We start from the raw sequence: 19592 nt of genomic DNA, 5'->3' as shown, positions 1-19592 counted from the left end.
GTTCAAAATTTATCCCAAATATAACAATGTTTAGAGTTCACATCCCACTTTTTCCCTATAAACTGACCAAAGTACTCCTTACTAGACCTTTCAGCCTAAGAGCTGAACGAACCGGCTAATGCAGCTCGTTTTGGCGAAAATGAATTGTTGTTGCATATGCATTGGCGCCATGCAAATGGATGAGCGGCCTCTACAATCTTTTCGGTTTTTTCTTTTTTACTTTCACTACCAGCATGCAAGTGTTGACGGGTCAAGCGAAATCAAAGAGTGACTTTGTTTTTTCGTTGGTTCCACCATTGGAGCTTGCAGCCAGCGCCTTCTATTCTGCTGCTCACAAGACAACAATTAACATGGCCCTTAAGGCCTTAACTCTGCTTGTTGATTAGACGTTACATGCCTGTGCAGGCAGCTGCAGCTGAAGTACACAAGCAATGAAGCAATGGTGGACACATGCACGTATGAGACCCGGGGGGTTCAGGAATTTTCACCGTGATAGGGGGGGGCCGTGGCCCCAGCGCCCCTCCTGGTTCCGCCACTGTGTATATCCTCTCGGACTCAAATTTAAGTGCCTATTTCTTCTTATTTATAATACCACTTAGTTCCTCTGAAGTTTGAGTCCTCTCCGACTCAAATTGAGTGCTTATTTCTTCTTATTTACAATGCCACTTAGCTCCTCCTAGATCGGTCGAGTTTTTTTAGAGAGCACAGGTTACTTTGAAACAAGCAAGAATCAGCATTCTACTGTTGACAATATTTAAGCTATCTCCAGATTACTGAAACTGGTAGAAGAACAGCAAACATAAGGTCATCTCAGTTGATGATTACACAAACTTGTAGGTCTCTCGTTATCAACATGATAACTTGACAGTTCATGGGTGCATTGTTGTGGTTGTGGGCTTGTGGCACATCGTCCATGAAAGCCAGGTCAGGATTATGAACCGTCAACTTCATCATCAGGAAGGGATTCCGTTGCTTCAGCTGCTACATTGGATCCTTCAATGCCTCCCAAATCATTGTGGCCTCGGTCCTTTGACACTTGCAATAAAGGATGATTTGGGTGTGCAACCACTTCCGCGCGTAGCAAATCAAAGTTTGCCACATCACCACCGTCTTGAACTGCAATAGTCTTAAGCCTTGGAAGATGTTTCGTACCAACAATCCCTGATTTCAACCTGCAACCATAGATTTCAATACTTCCCATCTGGGGCGCAGTGCCCTCCTCAAATCTCATCTCTCTCAACTGCTTCAAGAAGTAAATATCAATTTCCTTCAGATTTGGAAATGCCTCCCTTCTGAATACTAATTTCTCCCCAACATAAGCATTCCGATAAAGACGAAGGAGCATGAGATTGGGCAGTGTCCCAAGAACCTCCATTGTTTTACCTTCCTTTAGCCTACTCCTTGATAAGTGCATCTTCACCAGCTGCTTAAGGTTACCAAACCACTTTGGCAGATCCAAAAGAGATCCATTCAACTTTAGATTCCTTATGAGGGGCGGAGGAGAGCAAATAGAGTCCAGCCACTCTAGTGTTCCAACATCTGAGGATCCCTCAGCATCCACATAGAGAGATTGGAGTGAAGAAAGCTTTTCAATAGCTGCACAAAATATCTTGTATTTGTTCTCACTGGCACCTTTTGATGTCACACTTAATTTTCTTAGCTGACTGAGTTCACCGAGCTCCTCGATCACTTCCCTACTAGTTCCTTTCATGTCCACAACCTCTAGTATCTGTAACTTTTTGAGGGACTTGATTCCTCTTGGCAACCTTACACCTTTTGTATCAGACCAACGGGTAGAACAGGCCATCTGTATCTCAGCAATTAAATTCGCCCGATCGCTAAAACCAACAAGAGTTGTAAATATCATGGGAAAGCACATCGTGATAGTCAGGCATCCTTTTGGGTTGTCTATTAAATTAAAGTAACCATAATCCAACCTTTTGCTGCAACGGAGGCTACGGAGACTCCTGAGCTCAACTATCGCAGTTGTCAGTGCTGAAATATTTGCTTCCCTCATGTCCAAGGTTTGTAGGCATTTCAGTTTCCCTATGGATCTCAGAAGTGCAAAATCATAGGAACCTCCTGCAATGTTCAGATATTTCATGTGGTGCAATAATCCTATATTCTTGACATCCTTTTGTGTCAGTCTAAATTTCACATCTTCCAAATCCAAGACCCTCAACATTCTCAACTGTGGTGAACAAAATGAAGGCACCGGCTCCATGGGCCTGTCACCAAATACAGATACTGAACGAACACTGCTCCAGTCCAAGCATATTTCTGAGAACTGGTTACCATGGAATGCAACATGGCGGATGGTCTCCTCTTCTACGCTAGTAACGTTATCCTTAATCAAGAGTACAAAATTTTGCTCTCGAGAAACTGAAACCATGATATCACGCATGATATCATGGACTCTACATTTTTTAACCACTCCTTCTATATTGACTGCTGATGGTTGAATCATACTTCGGTTGATGAGCTCATTGAAGTAACTATTTCCAACATCCTCAATGTTCACCACATCCCTGGCTTTAACAAACCCCTCTGCTATCCACAGATCCACCAGACGTTTCCTTTGAATTACAAAATCCTCAGGGAAGATGCTAAGGTATAGAAAACATGGCTTAAGATGAGATGGCAAGTGGTTATAGCTTAGGATAACTATCCTCCTCATTGCTTCGAGGTTTGTATTGCTCTCAAGTTCTGAAGGGAGTTCTTCATAAAACTTTCCCCACTCTGCTATCTTTTTAGTCGCAAGAATGCCTCCTACAGTGAGTATAGCCAGTGGTAAACAACCACACCTTTTTACTAGTTTTGTAACTATGTTCTTCATGTTCTCACCTGTTTCCATGACCTTTTGTCCTTTGCTTGTCTTCCTTAGTAGCAAATGTACAGCATCATCTATCTGAAGGGGTTCAAGGTGGTAAATCAGTGGTTCAGAAGTACATCTCTCAGCTAAGCCAGCATCTCGTGTTGTTACCAATATGCGACTACCTCTGTTGTTAATCTTTGGAAAAGCAATATCATTAATCCAGTTCCATGCATCTATGCTCCATAGGTCATCAAGCACAACAAAGTACCTTTTATCCTTTAAACCATATACCAAGCAATCAGCAAGATGCTGCACTTCAACCAGCAGTTTCCCCTGGAGCTCTTTCAAGAGTTTGTCCAATGAATCAGCACCCAAAAGTTGCCTGATCATATCTTTTAGAATCTCCTTCCTGTCAAATGACTGGGATACAGTCACCCAAGCACAGCAAGAGAAGTAGCTTGGAATATCTTCCTTGCTTTCGTAGGTCTTCCTTGCCAGAGTAGTCTTGCCTAAACCACCCATACCAACAACACAGATTACCTTAGTTGGACCATCATCACAGCTGATATCTATCAGCTTAAGCAACTCCATTTTAGGAGTGGCAAAGCCTACAAGTTCTGACTCATCTATGTTGTTAGCTGATTGGTTGCGAATGTCTTCCATGTAAGAATCCCTCTCATCTGCGCTGCTAGAGGAAGTGGTCTTTATTAGGCTGTACCGTGTGTTCCTGTTGCTCACTTCTTCAACTCTTGATTTGAGGTTGCGAATCCGAACAGCAATCCGATGGCGATCACCAAGCTTCAGCAGTTGGCCAGACAGGCTTTGGCTTTTCACATGAATTTTAAACTCGTCTAGACAATCTTCAATGTCATATGACAGATCTTGTACTTGCTCTGCCCATACCTTTAGTAACTCATCTTTGTTCTTCTCTACTTCAGCAGCTCTCAGGAATGCCTGAATTGTTTTTAACTCGTCCTTGATGTACCTACAATACATAGGTTCATAGAAAATTAAAGAAGCCTTTTAACGTAAGTCCAAAATCCATTCAGAATTGCCTTTGAGAAACCCACAGTCAGTGGCACAAGAATTAAACTTTCAATGCCAAAAACAATAAAAGAAATGAGTATATTTTATAACCCAAAAAGTTTTATAAGAGCATAATAGCATTCATTTTATCTATTTATACAGATATATTATGACAGTACTTAATTTATAACTCTTTTGTGTTGATCACCGATACTTATTTTCAGCTGAACTAGTGCAAGTGATTCACAATATTGTAATGGGGCTGCCTAGCTCAACTAACAAGAAGCATCACTAATGGACACGTATCCTCTGCCCTTGCAGTAGTTACGACATCAGTGTATCTCAGTGAAATTCAACTGCTACTTTCCATGAACGAACACAATTATCTTGGACCATATCTCTCGACTCTTCCTCTTCCTAAGTCTCCGCACATAAACACCCTTTCTATCTGTGCCTACTGCCTACAGAAGCAGGAATAGGTAATAAACTATATTAGTTGATTTGTCCACAGCATTGGTGCTTGGTCCCAGAAGGGCCCTCGCCTTTTTTATCAAAAAAAAATAGTCATAATTAATAACATAGCTGCCTACAAACCCATCTCTAAAAAGGTGGCCCAGCAAATGAACACTATGTGTGCTGAAGTTCACTGGCAAACTGTGTCAAGCATACGAGGCCATCGGTTTGTCTCTCAACTCAGCAGTAACCGCGAAACAGATGTGGTGGTGGTGGCTGTGCATCACATGGAGATTGCATAATCAAACACCTTGTCCATGAATCCCATGATAATCAAATACAGCAAATAAGCAATGATACCTTCTAGCTGCCAAAGATCATGAATAGAATCTGAGACTGTGGAATTGCTACGCACGATGAATCCCTGGCCTTTTTATTATAATCGAGCACAGAAGAATCATACAGGCGTGCGCATACTAGTCGGGAACTAGTACCGATAGTGTACATTTTCGAGAGTGAAAAATTGTGCCCGTTCAACTGATCCCACATTAACAAGTTTAGCTCCGACACGCGGTGGGCCAAGGCCGGATGAAGCCGTAACGAGGCCTCGTCGGGTCAATTCGTAATTTCCATCTTAATTTGTTTGCAATTTCTCTAAATTGTTTTCCAGGCGTTGGCTCTGCGGTCCTATTCCACTACCCTCTACACCAATCCACGGTGGCCGGTGGGGGCAGCACGACGCAGCGGCCGCCCGGTTAGGACTAGGACGGCGGCGTGCAGGAGCGGGGGAGGTCACGCTGTGCAGGAGGATCGAGATGGACGGGGGCGCACGTACCAGATCTCCTTCTGGACGCCGAGCAGGAGGCTCGCCTCGTCGGCGGCGGCGGAGGCGGCCTTGCTGACGGCAATGCCCACCAGCGCCCGCGCCATGCTCACCACCGTCTCCGCCATCGGCCGGTCGACGCCCGCGCTCGCGATCGGAGCAGCCGAGCAATCGAGCTCGGAAGCACGCGCGCAGAGGAATGGACTAGCGCGTGCACTCACTGCACCGAGAAAAATCTTCGTGGCCGGGAGCGGAGATGCTTCGTGTTAACGGGATGTTTAGAAAATGAATTAATTTCCTGTCAAAATGGACTAACGGGCGAGACCGACCGCGAGAGCGTGGGCCTGCGGGCCGGAGGAAAGCGAGGGCCACGAATGTTGATGGCCCAGGAGGCACGGCTCGAGCGGAAAACAACCTATCTAGCTTCCGGAAGCCCATTTGCTACGAGGCTTCCGGTGTTTGATATTCGTGCAAACAATTTTAATTTTGTCCGTTGAACGTGCTTTATGTTTCTAACCCTAACTCTCTCACCTTGCTGCTGCTACCGTGCCGGCCGCCGCCACCGCCGCGGCCGTTGCTGTGCGCGTCGCCGTCAGTGCTGCTGCTACTTCCACCGCCGCCGCTGCCGTGCGTGCCGTCGCTGCTGCCGCCGCCGCCGATGATGCCATGCGTGCCGCCGCCAGTGATGCGCTTCGACAAAGAAGAAACAACTGGACAATTTTTTTGAAATGTTGAATTAGATTTTAAAAATGTTGAATCTAATTTTTGAAAATGTTGAAATAGATGTTAGAAAATGTTGAATGTGGTTTTTTTGGGCAAATGTTGATATATTCTTAGAAAATGTTGAATCAGCTGTTCGTAAATGTTGGTGTAATTTCCAAAAAATGTTGAATATGCCATGTTAAAATATTAAAATAAAATTCTAATTTAGGTTTAATGGGCTTTAAAGTTAACATGCTTATCTGGCTCGTGGAAGCCATATAGGAGCTCCCCGGCTCGAGAGAGTATTTGTTCTTGTTTGGCCATTTCTCTTTCACCGATCGTTTATTTGGAAAAACATTTTTCCTGTTATTTTTTTGCGAAAGATTTTTCTGTTGATATTAGCTAAACTAGAGACGTCACATCACAGATCAAACATTTTACGTAACATTTTGTGTGATTCCTCGTGGGGTATAGACAGATAGCAACGGTTCATCACTACAAGCATTCACCTTTCTGAACTGCAATGTATGGCTATCTGCCTATCTTGGGTGCCCGTGCCTGCTATGCCATAGACACGAGGTATCAGCAGCTGGCCAGTGGCCACTACAAGTCCCCACCGTGAAATGTAAAAATAACACCCAGACAAGATTGAGTGCATATACTGGTAGAACTAAACGCTCCCTACTGCATCGCTACTGTTTTCTACCAATCCACAGACCACATATCCATTCGCATCACTGAGGTAGCGAGACCAACAAGGATAAGACTGATGGAGGACTACAATTACAATTCATAACTCGGAAGTCCACTTTGCAAATGTGTGTCGACAACACCCACACATACATACACGCACTCCAGAGTTTTACGAGATACCCATCCTGGAGCCCGGAGAGCCCTGGGTATCCCTACATTGTCTTATGGATAGTATGTATAGAAAAAATTAAAGGGGCAGTATTTCCGCAAGCGGGTGGTTGTCTTCCTCAAGATTGTGTGGGGCTGGATGTCACGCAGCAAAACCATTTCTTCTGCAAACGCAAAGAATACCGTTAGTGATAACTGGAATGATCAAAGAATAGCACTGATCCAGTGGAGTTCAAAGAGGAGCACTGATCCAAGTCACAAAGAAACGTACCGAGTTTGGCTTGGCGGCATAAGATTCCACCCTCTCGGTCCTGGTGTCCTTCGAAGGAGACTCGGTCTCTTGTCCATTCCCACCCTTCTTCTCATCTCTGGCTTTGTTGAATATCACTGTGAATCCATCAGCAGAAGCTGGGTCGTTCACATCCCATTCACCAAACTTAGGCAAGGGGCGACCTGATTCCTCCTGGGAAACAACACCATTATCCATGTTAAAAGAGTGAATCTACTTGTAATTCTGTATTGAGAGTAGCATAATGGTGAAATACTGCATTATGTTGCTGGTGCCCAAGCAACTGCTGTTATTAGAAATCAGAGATGCTGAGCTTGTGTCAGCATGCAAAATATATGTATCTAGTAATAAAGTAAACACCGGCTTTTGCAAGCAGCAAAATGCAGACATGGTACAAAAGGAGACCATTGAGGAAAAGACAGAAACGTCAAATACCATACAAGACTTTGGTGATTGGGCTCCACTAAATATGCAGGTGTCCTAATGCTGGGCAGATGCATCTAATAATGTCTGTCCTCCATCCATCATATGCAGCATATTGATGCTGGGAATGATGATGCGGACAAAACAAATTATTCAGAAAAGGGCAGAGAATAGCCTTGCAGCACCCATGAATTATGTATTCTGATCACGAATATAGCATGCCAGCATGGGGAAGTATTTGCGGCTCAAATTTCATTTGCACCAAATACACTGTGTACGAAGTTATGGGCTTGTGGCACGAGCACATCTTGATAGCTGACAGTTCATATCCAACCAGAAAGAGAGAGATCCAACTGACAACAATAAGTAGTAGTATATCTAGTTTCCAAAATTGATTCGGTAACATTGAGCTGTTGAACAGCTTCATGGGAAGATCCAGCTGTCATGCTGATATTTCCAGGCATGATTCTATTGACAGCCCCTTCAAACAGTAACAAAGTTCATCTTTGATATGAAGGATAGGCTGCAGTGTCACTATTTGTATTTGTAACATTGATCACTGAGCTACAATACAAAAACAAGGTCCACCGGTATCTTCTTTAAGGACAACCAACCACTCCATTACGAAACCAATAATCAAGTGCCGTGTCATTATTTGTACTTGTAACTGATAAATTGATCACTGAGCTATAATACAAAACAAGATCCACCAGTACCTTCCCTAAGGACAACCTACTACTCCATTACGAAACCAATAATCAAGTTCCATGATGGTGTAAACCACACTCGCCAAGCATGCTATTCAGAAAAACAAGAAGCAACCAATGTAAGTTTTACTAACTAAACTATTTTTCTATTTAACCTAGTAAGGCATCAGGCCTCTTGAATGACAATTAGCTGTTCAGCATGTGGGAGTAAAAATTAAAAAGCCAGCTCTGCACATATTCGATGAACAGAAGGTCCCCCCAAAGTCATGTGCCCATCTCCATCCATTCCAATTCACATCTCAGCATCTGCATTGGTGTCGCAAACTTCACATAACTTTTAACATGGTACTCTAATGTTTGATCAACAGAACTCCAGCCGATGGTATTAGCAACAACTGTGACAAACAAATAATTCAATCCGCTTAAGCTGAATTTCCTTCTCTGCATATACACGACAATTTAACTTCTGGGCCTTTAAATGATTTTGTTTCTGTTATGGTGAACCTTGCATTCCCTATCAATCGCTTTCATCCAAAGCAAAATGAAGAACGCCCACCAATCCGGTGGAACTGAACTCCTCCCTACACATAGGTCTCCCAACACTTGAAGGAGTCATTGATCATCTGAACCTAAGACAACCACACGAGAAAGAAGAATCATCGAACTAGTAGTCCCATCGCATCCTGCGCAAGCCTTCCCCACTCCGCCACACAAGTTGCATGCCAACAAACAGAACAAACTAATCTTTGCTCCAAACTACCTATCCCGAAATTCAGCACACGGCGAGCCCGCCTCGATCCAGACGACAAACACCAACTCCACAAGCTAGCATCACCGGGCGACAAAAGAAAAAGAAGAAGAAGCCAAAGCCAGCGAACAGCAGCGGCACTTACCGCCATGGATGGATTGCGCGGAGCAGAGGTCCCGATCCGCTGGGAAAAGTCCTGCGGTTGCGGGTGGGAGGAGACGACGAAGACGACGACGGAGAGGAAAGGCACAGGGCACAGCGGGGATAAGAGCGGAGACGGCGAATCGAGGTGGAAAAGAGAAGCGGTTGATGGAGAGAGAACTTGTACTACCTCGAGTGGAGGGAGTATTTCTCTCCTCCCCGTAAAAAAAAATAAGAGAAAAGAAAAGGGAAAAGGCGCCTAAAAATCCCCTCTACCCGGCCGTTCTCGGGGCCCGGGCGGCGCGCATGTGAGCCGCGCGGCCGGCGGGGCCCCCGGGTCGGCCGGTAGGCCGGAGCGGGAAGGGCGCGGGTGGGGTCCGGCGGGCAGTGGGGGCGAGTAGGGGGTGGCCGTGTGGCGAGCGGCGGGGCAGCCGGGGGTTTGACCGGCGGTGGGAGTGGGAGTGGGCGAGCGGCGACGGGGACAGCGTGGAAACGCAAGGGCAGGGGCGCACGTCGGTGGTGAAGCAAGCGCTTCGCTGGCGCTCGGGAATCTGTAGGCTGCGGTGGAGTGGAGGGGGTTGTTTACTCCTACTTGGGGAGACGAAAAAAAAAATCACCTCTTTTTTTGTTCTGGTTTGATTGTGTTCGTGGCTATGCTCTGAATTTGCAACGAATTCATTGTAAAAGATCCATTTTCAGGAGCTCGCCAGAAGATAATTTAGTTTGCTTCTAGAAGATTCTACAGCGATTTGGATCCACCAACCTTTGCAATTCAGCTTGTGACCCAAACATGCTAGCTTTTACTCTACTTTCATCTACTTTCATAATCCAACAGCCTGTTCGTTTTAGCTTATCAGCCACCGAACAGTATTTTTCTCTCACAACAAATCAGCCATTTCAGCTTTTCAGCCAGCTTATAAGTTCAGCCGAACAGACCCCAAGTTTTAGAACCCCACAAACTGGTTATCTAGCTTTTTATTAACTTTGCTTGTTAAAATAGGCTAGCTTTTCATTTAACTTTTACTACTCATCTTTTACAATCCCACAAACTTAAAAAAAACAGATTTTATAATCCTCACCAGCATCTTAACAGCTGAACTTTTGCATTTGGTTCCAGTTTCGCGGCTCTCCGTTAGGTGGCGTGCTACTACTCCTGGCGGTTGTTTATCCTTTCTGGGCATCGGATCCGAGCTGGCCGCTGCCGAAGCGTCGGTCCATTTCCCTCCTCCTCCTGATGCCCGTGCGCCGATCCGTCGAATGTCAACCGCGTATGGCAGGATATGATATGACAGCTCCCATATGTCTCCCGAGAAAAAGAAAACACTCTACCAGTCGTGCTCGAAACCGGACAAAGCTCCGGCCGCGATTAATGGTGTTTGGATACACCCACTAAAGTTTAACACCTGTCACATCGAATGTTTGGATGCTAATTAGGAGTATTAAATATAGGCTAATTACAAAATTAATTGCACAGATAAAGTCTAATTCGCGAGACGAATCTATTAACTCTAATTATGATTTGACAATGTGGTGCTACAATAACCATTTGCTAATGATAGATTAATTAGGTTTAATAGATTCGTCTCGCGAATTAGCACATGGTTCTACAATTAGTTTTATAATTAGCTCATATTTGATCCTTCTAATTAGCATCCGAACCTCCGATGTGACAATGTAAAAAAAATCCCAGCACGTACGTCCACCGTCGCGCGTTTACACTGCCCGTCCCGTTCACACCCGTTCATGTGAGTCGCCAACTTGGCAGGGCTTAAGATTATTGGCCCGCGCCCGTCAGGCCTGGAGTAAAGCAGACGGCACATTGTGCGAATGTGTGGTGTACTGAGGGAGGTGAGTGTAAAAGCTTGTGGTTGCAGCTAGCTTTTGACGGTTGACTTCTCTCGGTTACTGGGCAGCTACGTCCACGTCACCCCGTCTCAACTGGGGGCGACGGATCGAGCCCTTTGAATTGGTACACGGTGCCTCGCTGGACGCAGCTGGCGCTGTCTGCTTTCTTCTCGCGCTTGGGCTCGGTCAGTAGCAGCGACACCGATCCCACTTGGCGTCCCGGTGCAGCTGCCACGGACGGGAGTACTCGCGGAGAAGAGAATTTGAGTTGATGGGCCCGGCCCAACACCCAAGTGCGGTCCAAACTGCACAAGTGACGTGGCAGCAGCATTCAGAAATGCACCACTACCACCCCATGCTCATGCTCAGGCAGGTTTTCAAGGAGTTGAGGTTCAGAAATTTTGAGGGACCTTTGTATTAGCTCACGTAGCTTTAGAAAAAGTTTTGCGCTTAAATTGCAACTTATTTAGCCATGACAACTACTCCCTATACTAAATGTCAATTTATGGACGGACATTGGAAAAAAGATCCTTGTGAAGTATTTTCACAACCTTGCTCCTAAGCAGTTTTAAATGTCATATATTTATGGACGGATATTGGAAAAAGATCCTTGTGAAGTATTTTCACAACCCTTGCTCCTAAGCAGTATTTCAAAACAGTTTACTAAATAAAGATTTTGTCTCCAGAGAGAATTGAACTATTTTCAGAGAAGATTTTCGCAACCCAAATGTATCAGGAGCAATTACAGGTCCTACATATTTCTATAGAGCCATACAAGAGCAGATGATTGGGTTGGCTTTTGGGAGGGACTAAGATTATATGCTTCCTAGAACTATGATAGAAACAAACATGTACATCAATTGTTCCATTACCATCTCGAGATGTGCAAGGTGTACGCACCATGGGAGCGGGGTCCCCCGAGGAGGCGCTTATAAGTAGAGCCCGCCTGCAGAAAAGGGCTCCCTCCTCATGGAGCCCAAATAAGGAGATGGGTCGAAAAATCCAAGGCCCTAGGAAGAAAAGGAAAATATCACGCCCGCACAGCGGGACCCACAGGACCCACGCAGCAGAGAGCCGGACGCACCCGGAAGGGCCTCCCAGGAAGGCTCGCTTCAAGGTGAAGCAAACAGTGGCGTATCCCGGCACAAGAGGGCATGACAGTCGAGGCAGGTTGTCAGCATGCGCCCCGTCCTCGTAAAAACACCATCATTACGATTGATGGGGACGCGCCTGGACTCCTCGGGGACTAACAGCCTCATGCGTCCCGTCCAACAGGCGGTGGGCGCCACCCTCATGTCAACAGTGCTCGCCTGGTTCCCGACTGCCCTCTGCCAAAGGGGCGCCCACACCGCGACCCGGGAAGCGGCGACGGTCTCTCAGGAAGGATCCTGGGAGCCAGATTCAACGCCCCCTTCCCCAAGATGGTAGGGCCCGACTGAGAAGAACAAAGATTACCAGTATAAGATGGTAAAAAACAGGATTAACGTACAAAGGACCCGGTCCGAACACCCCGAAACCGTGCACGTCAAGGCGAGGGCTGTCAGAGCAAATGGACGATATGTCAGGAGACTGTAGCAAGGAGGTCGGCCGTTGGGCCGCCGCATTCACACACGAGGCAGAGGAAAGGATTGGGGCACAAGGCTTGCCCCGATCAGTCTTCCCATGGGCCTGGCCTATAAAAGGTCGACCCTTATACGAATAGAGATAGGGAATTCTAAGCAACACAACACACAGGACGTGTAGGGTATTACGCTTTCGAGCTGCTTGAACCCTTCTAAAAACCCCTTTGAGAGCAATCATCCAAAAAATCCCCTCAACGCATCTTGAATCCCTTCACACATACTAACCCCCAGGCCAAATCTCTAAAAGGGGATCCCATCGGATCCCCACTCTTGGTGCTTGACCACTGTCAGTGTACATGTTGCTCTGAATTATGTCCCATCAAGTATTTTGTACCATGGGATCCATGTACTGCACATATTGCATACGTAATAAAACCACCCCTTCCCCCCTCTCTCCGATTCAAAATCACTTGAAAAGATCCTCCTCTCTCTCTTCCCATCCCCATCTCTCTCCTTCTGAGATCTAGATCCAAAATCCTCTCTTCCCAGCAATAGCACGGCAGCTCCTGCCCGAACCATGAGGCGCGGGGTCGGCATGACGTGACCCCACCGTTGGATGCGCGACGGTCATCTGTCCCACAGGCCAAACTCCGAGCACCCAACCTAAACGACCACGGCCATGAGGGAGCTCTTCCTCATCCTGAAGCTTGTCTTGGCACATATCCATGACGCGCCTATCCACCCTATGGCGCGCAGTGCCCGACGCTCACTCATTGCAGCAGTAGCTGTCATCAACCCCAGGGTGCGGGGCCACCCGTGGGCAGCGGCAGCGCGGCACTGGCCTTGGCCGTTGACCCCACGGGTGGGATAGCAACGGCGCTCGGGACGTGCTGGTGCCGGTCAACGAGGGTGGCGCCAGGGCACGACAGCCGATGAAAATAGGTTTCGCGAGGTTTGCGCCAGGGCACGGAGCCTAGGCGGGGGTCCCATGGCGTGGCAGCTAGTTCCAAGGCGGTCGGTACAGCTAAGAGCGCACGCACCAGCCCCCGATCATCATTGGCTTACCAGGGTGGTCAGCTCAAGTAAAGCAGCTGCGATGGGGCCTGGCCCGAGCCTCGACGCCTGCCGGTGGAGGAGCAACGAGGTGGCGGAGACCTAGCGACCGGGCTCAGTTCCGGCATGAGCCGATCCTCACCCTCCGTGGCCGGATATGGCGTGGCAAGGGCCATGGCATAACCTACGGCAGCGACATGGGCAAGCTCAGGCATCTGTCGTGGTGCGGTAGGAGGCTGGGGCTCCCCGCTCGCCTCATCTTCCCTACGCGGAGCAACGACGGCGCGCTCGGCACGACGAGGAGGGGGTGCTGCTGATGGACTCTCCCGCCGCAGGTAGTGGAAGCAGCACCAGGACGCCGTGTCACCGGCCGTTCTCCTTAGCTGCTCCTCAACCGCGCAGGATAACGAGATTGAAGTGCCGCCCAACTAATTTTTTTATGCTGGTTGTAATTTGGAACATATTTGTCGTACATATTAATGTACATGCTGGTTTTCACCTTTTCACCTTGTTCTTGGGAGAGGCTAAGCACTCATGATCATCAGGTTGTGCATTTGTGTATAGCACCACCCGTCGTGGTTGGAATCCCCGTCGACGGTCTTGCTGTGCTGCTGGTCTGCAGCCTGCCCTTCTACTAGGTACAGAGCATGTGTATAGAGATGTATAGAGCTTGGTTTTTTTTTTAATATGTGCATCTCTACCTGTTGCTCTTTCTTGGTCCCATTCATCTCAACATGCAACTTGAATTATTTGAGTGTATGCTGATGTACTGTGACTGTACAATACTGTAAATAATATAGAAGGTAGCATGTGCTAAGGCAATCGAGATTGATTTATTTGAGTGTGCACTTGTGTACCATGACTGTACAACATTGTAAATGATATAGAAGGTTCTATGTGCAATGGTAATATTTTGAATTTTGAATTAGTCATGGATGTGAAAAATCCCCTCGATGATCATTGCAGTTGATAAATCACACGGGTCATAGGTGGGGCCTTACTCCATCTGTCTTCTTTCTCATATGTACTACGCAGCTTTATGTTATGTCTGAGAGCACCTCAAGTGCTGGTTCGAACCAAACTAAAGGAGTGTTTGGTACATGGACTAAAGTCCAGTTCCTGTCACATCGAATGTTTAGGAGTATTAAATATAGGTTAATTATAAAAATAATTGCATAAATGAAAGTTAATTCGCGAGATGAATCTATTAAATCTAATAGTCCATGATTTGATCATATGATGCTACAGTAAATATGTGCTAATCATGAATTAATTAAGCTTAATAAATTTGTCCTGTGAATTAACCTTCATTTATATATAGTTAGTTTTGTAAATAATCTATATTTAATAGTATCTAAATATTTGATAGCGTGGGACTAAACTTCCGTGTGACCCAACACTCGTAACAGCGTAAAGTTTGTTCAGTGGCTACTGTGTATAGGTCCCACGAGCTAATAAAGATACTCTCTCCTTCTGCCCATTCTTTATCCTTGCTGCAGGAGACTTAAAATGGACTGTAAAAGAGCATATTTTATTCAACTGCATAAGAACAGATGCGAGCTGAGTTCGACGCGTCTATGGAGTTCGATTTTAGTTCTAGCAGTCACGGTTCGATCGCTCTAGTGTGCTCGGTTATGGAGCTTCAGTTAAGATTCCTGACGCCAGTACATACGTTTTTGAGAAAAAATTACAATACAAAGCAAATACATATAGAAAGAACAAGATTGCACGGGAATCGATAAAATATCAACCAGGATAAAAACCTGCATGAGTGCGAGGTGTACCAACCATTTTCCGTTTTGGGAGGAAGAAGATTCAGTGCCTGCCTCCGCTCTGTTCTCCTCTCCTCGTTCCTGCTTCTCCCCAGTTTCACAATTCTATCCACATCTTCCTTCCGGTCGCTAACAAGCCCCTAAACAATTCCTGAGCGTAGATGAAGTTTCTCTTACATGGATCTCGCTGTCAAATTCCTCACCAGAACCGATCCTTGTTCACGGACAGGTACCAAGACATGACCTTCCCTTCGGTGTTCCTCATCCCATCAATGAGATAGCAACATGTCGACCCCAGCGCCCCGACGACGAAGTCCGCTTCCGTGGCCATCATGAAATTGACCAGGGCGTGGCTCGTGCTGGCCTCACGCCCCAGGCTGGCCTCGTAGGCGGCCATGGACGAGTTGCCGCTCTGGCGCGCCACGCGCGAAGTAGAATCTCCAGTCAGGGTAAAGTCCAGCCCCGTCGACGACCTCCTGCGGCAACAAGTGTCAGGAGAAATTGAATCGGATTTCATCAAAAACATGGTTAGTTTTCAGATGATTCCATCATGTGATGCTATAATGTTAGGCTGAACGCCTGAATCTGCTGAAGAAATTAAACCAACTGAAAATCTGCAGGAAAAGTTGGCTTGCCTGCATTTCAGTGGAGAGCCAGATGCTCCTGAGGCTTGGGAACCCCGCCTGCGGAGGCGGCCGGCCAGCTCCATGTACTAGTCGAAGCCGACCACTGCCATCTCGCAGGCCTTGTCGCCCATCCTCACGTGCACGCTGAGGAGCGGCCTCGGCAGGTATGGTCTGCGGTCTGACCACACCAGCCGTTCGATGTCGTTGTCGTTGTCGTCGGAGTTGGTACCAGCGATCCCATAAATTCTAGGAGGATCACGTCGAACGTTCGAATACTAAATATAAGGTAATTACACAGATAGAGTCTAATTCACGAGACGAATCTATTAAGGTTAATTAATGCATCATTAACAAATGGTTACTATAGCACCATATTGTCAAAATCATGGACTAGTTAGGTTTAATAGATTCGTCTCGTGAATTAGACTCCATCTGTGCAATTAGTTTGTAATTAGACTATGTTTCATACTCCTAATTAGTATCAAACATCCGATATGATAGGTGCTAAAGTTTTGAAACACCCCGAAATCACGAAATCATTCGGATGCTTGTTCTTTCTTGGGCTTTGTTTAGTTCACTCCCAAATCCCAACTTTAGCACTATGCAAAAAGAAGATTCCCCATCACATCAAACTTGCGGTACATGCATGGAGTACTGAATGTAGACGAAATCAAAAACTAATTGAACAGTTTTGTTGTACTTTGCGAGACGAATCTTTTGAGCCTAATTAGTCAATATTTGGACAATAATTCACAAATACAAACGAAACGCTACAGTGTTGCTACAGTAATTTGCCTAAAGTTGCGCAACTAAACAAAGCCTTGGACAGATTTTCGAGGAATGGTCAGGTGACCAGATTTTTGGGGTTGCGAGAACCTTTGGTGAGTCATTCTGGATGCTTTCAAGAACTAGGGCCATGTTTAGTTACTCCCAACTCCCAACTTTGACACTATGCAAAAAGAAGATTCCCCATCACATCAAACTTGCGGTACATGCATGGAGTACTAAATGTAGATGAAATTAAAAACTAATTGCACAGTTTTGTTGTACTTTGCGAGACGAATCTTTTGAGCCTAATTAGTCAATATTTGGACAATAATTTACAAATACAAACGAAACGCTACAGTGTGCTACAGTGCTGTAACAGTAATTTGGCACCTCCCAAATTAGCCAACTAAACAAGGCCTAGCTTTGCTGCTTCATTCCGAAAGCACAGTGCCTGGCCGAATTCAGTAGTCCGCACATGTACGCTGTTGGGAACCTCATTAGGTATCTCGTGGCCTGCGTGCAAGTTGAGGACAAGCCGAGGAAAGGTTAAACAACAACAACAATATATTGTTACAAAATAGGTCTTTCATGCATTTCTATTAGTTTTTTCTTTGGGATAACTCAGCTTCTCATTGATTAATCAACATGATTACAATCGTTGTGCAGAGCCTGCAGTAAGAAAGCAGGCGCATCGCCAGACCACACATTGCTAGCCCTGCTAACAACAGCCTGCTGAGCACAAGCATGAGCTACACAATTCGCGCTACGATTTACAAGCACTAGTTCAAAAGATTGCAGGTGACGACTCAGCTCCCTAATGTCCTCTAAGATCGTCCCAATCTCCGACCTGGAGTTCCTGTTCGCCCAGAGATTGACCAGCTCCTTCGAGTCCACCTCGATGATGACATGGCACCTGCCGTCGCCTTGAAGGAGAAGCAGGCCATCGCGGCATGCCTCCGCCTCTGCCACAAGCGCTGAGGCTACCGCAGGGAGCCACCTAGCTGCTGCCACATAGAAGTCATCTTCTGCTCCCCTGATGACCACACCCGTTGCCCCTTGGTGGCTTGAGCAAACAAAAGCACCATCTGTGTTTACTTTAATTGTTCCTGCAGGAGGGGATCACCGTATCAGCGATGCCAGTCGATTTGCACCCGATGGTATCTTACGGTCAGGCTTTAGTAGAGCGCAAGCATCAACTGCCCACTTGATAGCTAGTCGATGTTCAATTGCATCCTTGCCGTGGCGTCGATCATTCCTGGAGCACCACAACGACCACATGCCGCACAAAATAATTCCTAGCTTGTCTTCTTCAATCAGGTCACCTCTAATCAAGTCCGCTGGCCATGAAACCGGGGACAGTGCTGGGAGCTTTATTCCTTCAGAGAGTTTCAGACAGTGCCAAAACTGTCTCGCAAACGTACATTCAACAAGAGCATGGTAGTGGAAGAGCAGAGAAGAAGCGAAGAACGCTTTGCCTATAGAGACGCCCGTGTCGCCTCCGCTCGAGCGGCGACCGCGCCACCGGCCTCCGCCGCCCCTCCCTCCCCCTCCCCTGCCGTCGTCGGAGGGGCATGCCGAAAGTCCACACGGGCCCCTAGGACGGTGTCGGCAGGGCATTTTCGGTAGCGCGTGTCGGTTCCGGGCGGGTGAGCGGTGAAGAGCGGCTCCGCCGGCCGGGGTGACAGTGTGAAGCGTCTCCACATAAGCAGAGACTAAATGTGATACAAATATCAGTCCCAGGAGGCTGATAACACATTTATTCGACAGATAATTCAGTTACCGTACAACTCCCGAGGGAGTGGGCGTGAAAGCCACGCAGCGATAAACAGTAAATAAATAACGGCGGCTAACCAAGCGACTGCCAAAAGACAGCACTCGGGACTACACGGCAGCAGCAACATCTTGGGCAGGACAACACCACAGGCAGCGTCAGGTGCGGATACAACCTCTACTCGAGGTCCTCTGCGACGAAATCGGGGTCTTCCTCTGTAGCAATGAAGCAAGGGTGAGTACTAGCGTACTCAACAAGTCCAACCCCACCACGGAGGGAAAAACAAGCAAGTTTATGCACAAGTATAATAAGGATAGGCTGGAGTTTATTTGCGGAAAGCTAAATTTTAACACATGCAGGGGATCGTTTTTGAAAGGGTTTTCGTAAAGTTTTCCTTTAATACCCGAAACACTGAGTGGGGTTGATCCTACACAAAGGATCCAAGGTTTTATCGCTATCGGACCCCCCGTTCGTCATAGCGCACGGCACAGCTGCCGGACTCTTCTGAAATTCCACACACACACACACACATGACATTCTTGCCCAAACACTAGTTATGTGACCAAGCCGTAACTCGTCCAATGCCGTGGACACGGCTACCCGGATAGGTTTTAACTCTGCAGAGGGTGTACACTTTTCCCATAAGTAGGGTACCGCAGCACGATCGCCTTAGTGACGGTACGGATCCTAACAAAGCCATTACCCACCTTAGCTAAGACTGACTAGCCCTCGCGGAAACACCCAAGGGGTTCACGGCTCGTCCATGAGACCGTAACCGGGACCTAAGTCACCAAGATCTTACTCCTTTTCCATGGGTTCCCGTTGCTCACCAGCACCCCTGAGGACTAACAGTTCAGCTAGTGGGGTTTATGCTAAGCCGTTGCCCATACAACGGTCGAGTGGTTGCACGATAGTGGAATTAGGCAAGATAACACATTAACTCGGTCCTTAATCACGACAGGATGGATATCTCCCGATATTGCTCAACCACCAAGGTACGAGCACAACAACATAGCATCCCACACGAGGAACACCCATCCATCCCGTTTACACATCATTTTTCCCCAACCCCAAAAGCCATTTCTCTTACTTGAACACACGCACACATTTACTTTCCGAAAACACCATTGTGATAATGATTGCATTTGAGTAACAAATTCCTAAGCGTCTAGCAGCGGCTATCATCTAAACAGAGCGAGTCATATTA

General features: G+C 46.8%; 2 protein-coding genes and 1 pseudogene across 2 annotated transcripts; all 3 read right to left on the bottom strand.

Moving 5' to 3' along the window:
• Window positions 1-555: 555 nt before the first annotated feature.
• Window positions 556-5374, bottom strand: LOC101778929 (putative disease resistance RPP13-like protein 3). Its single transcript, XM_004965189.3, has 2 exons — window positions 5130-5374; window positions 556-3800 (listed from the first exon to the last, which is right to left on the bottom strand). Exons 1-2 carry the CDS (start codon window positions 5243-5245, stop codon window positions 932-934), a joined length of 2985 nt encoding a protein of 994 aa, XP_004965246.1. The 5' UTR covers window positions 5246-5374; the 3' UTR covers window positions 556-931.
• Window positions 5375-6562: 1188 nt separating this feature from the next.
• On the bottom strand, window positions 6563-9199 carry LOC101778519 (RPM1-interacting protein 4). The gene is made up of 3 exons (XM_004965188.4): window positions 8993-9199; window positions 6952-7143; window positions 6563-6844 (listed from the first exon to the last, which is right to left on the bottom strand). The coding sequence occupies exons 1-3, from the start codon at window positions 8996-8998 to the stop codon at window positions 6800-6802; spliced, it is 243 nt and encodes an 80-aa protein (XP_004965245.1). The 5' UTR covers window positions 8999-9199; the 3' UTR covers window positions 6563-6799.
• A 5732-nt stretch (window positions 9200-14931) lies between these two features.
• The window catches only part of LOC101754877, a 22141-nt pseudogene continuing 17480 nt past the window's right edge, over window positions 14932-19592 (bottom strand).

The sequence above is a fragment of the Setaria italica genome, chromosome IV (genome assembly GCF_000263155.2).
Source record: "Setaria italica strain Yugu1 chromosome IV, Setaria_italica_v2.0, whole genome shotgun sequence".
Lineage (NCBI taxonomy): Eukaryota > Viridiplantae > Streptophyta > Magnoliopsida > Poales > Poaceae > Setaria > Setaria italica.
Note: the sequence above shows the minus strand (reverse complement) of the source record. Positions and strands in the feature narration are given on the sequence as shown.

What these genes read in the sequence shown, in the direction of transcription:
- LOC101778929 (XM_004965189.3), bottom strand. Translation starts at nt 5,245, where the DNA reads ATGGCGGAGACGGTGGTGAGCATGGCGCGGGCGCTGGTGGGCATTGCC. An exon ending in GGCGTCCAGAAGGAGATCTG is followed by an intron (nt 3,801 to 5,129) that starts GTACGTGCGCCC and finishes TATGTATTGTAG; the next exon opens with GTACATCAAGGACGAGTTAA.
- LOC101778519 (XM_004965188.4), bottom strand. An exon ending in ATGCCGCCAAGCCAAACTCG is followed by an intron (nt 6,845 to 6,951) that starts GTACGTTTCTTT and finishes TTGCGTTTGCAG; the next exon opens with AAGAAATGGTTTTGCTGCGT.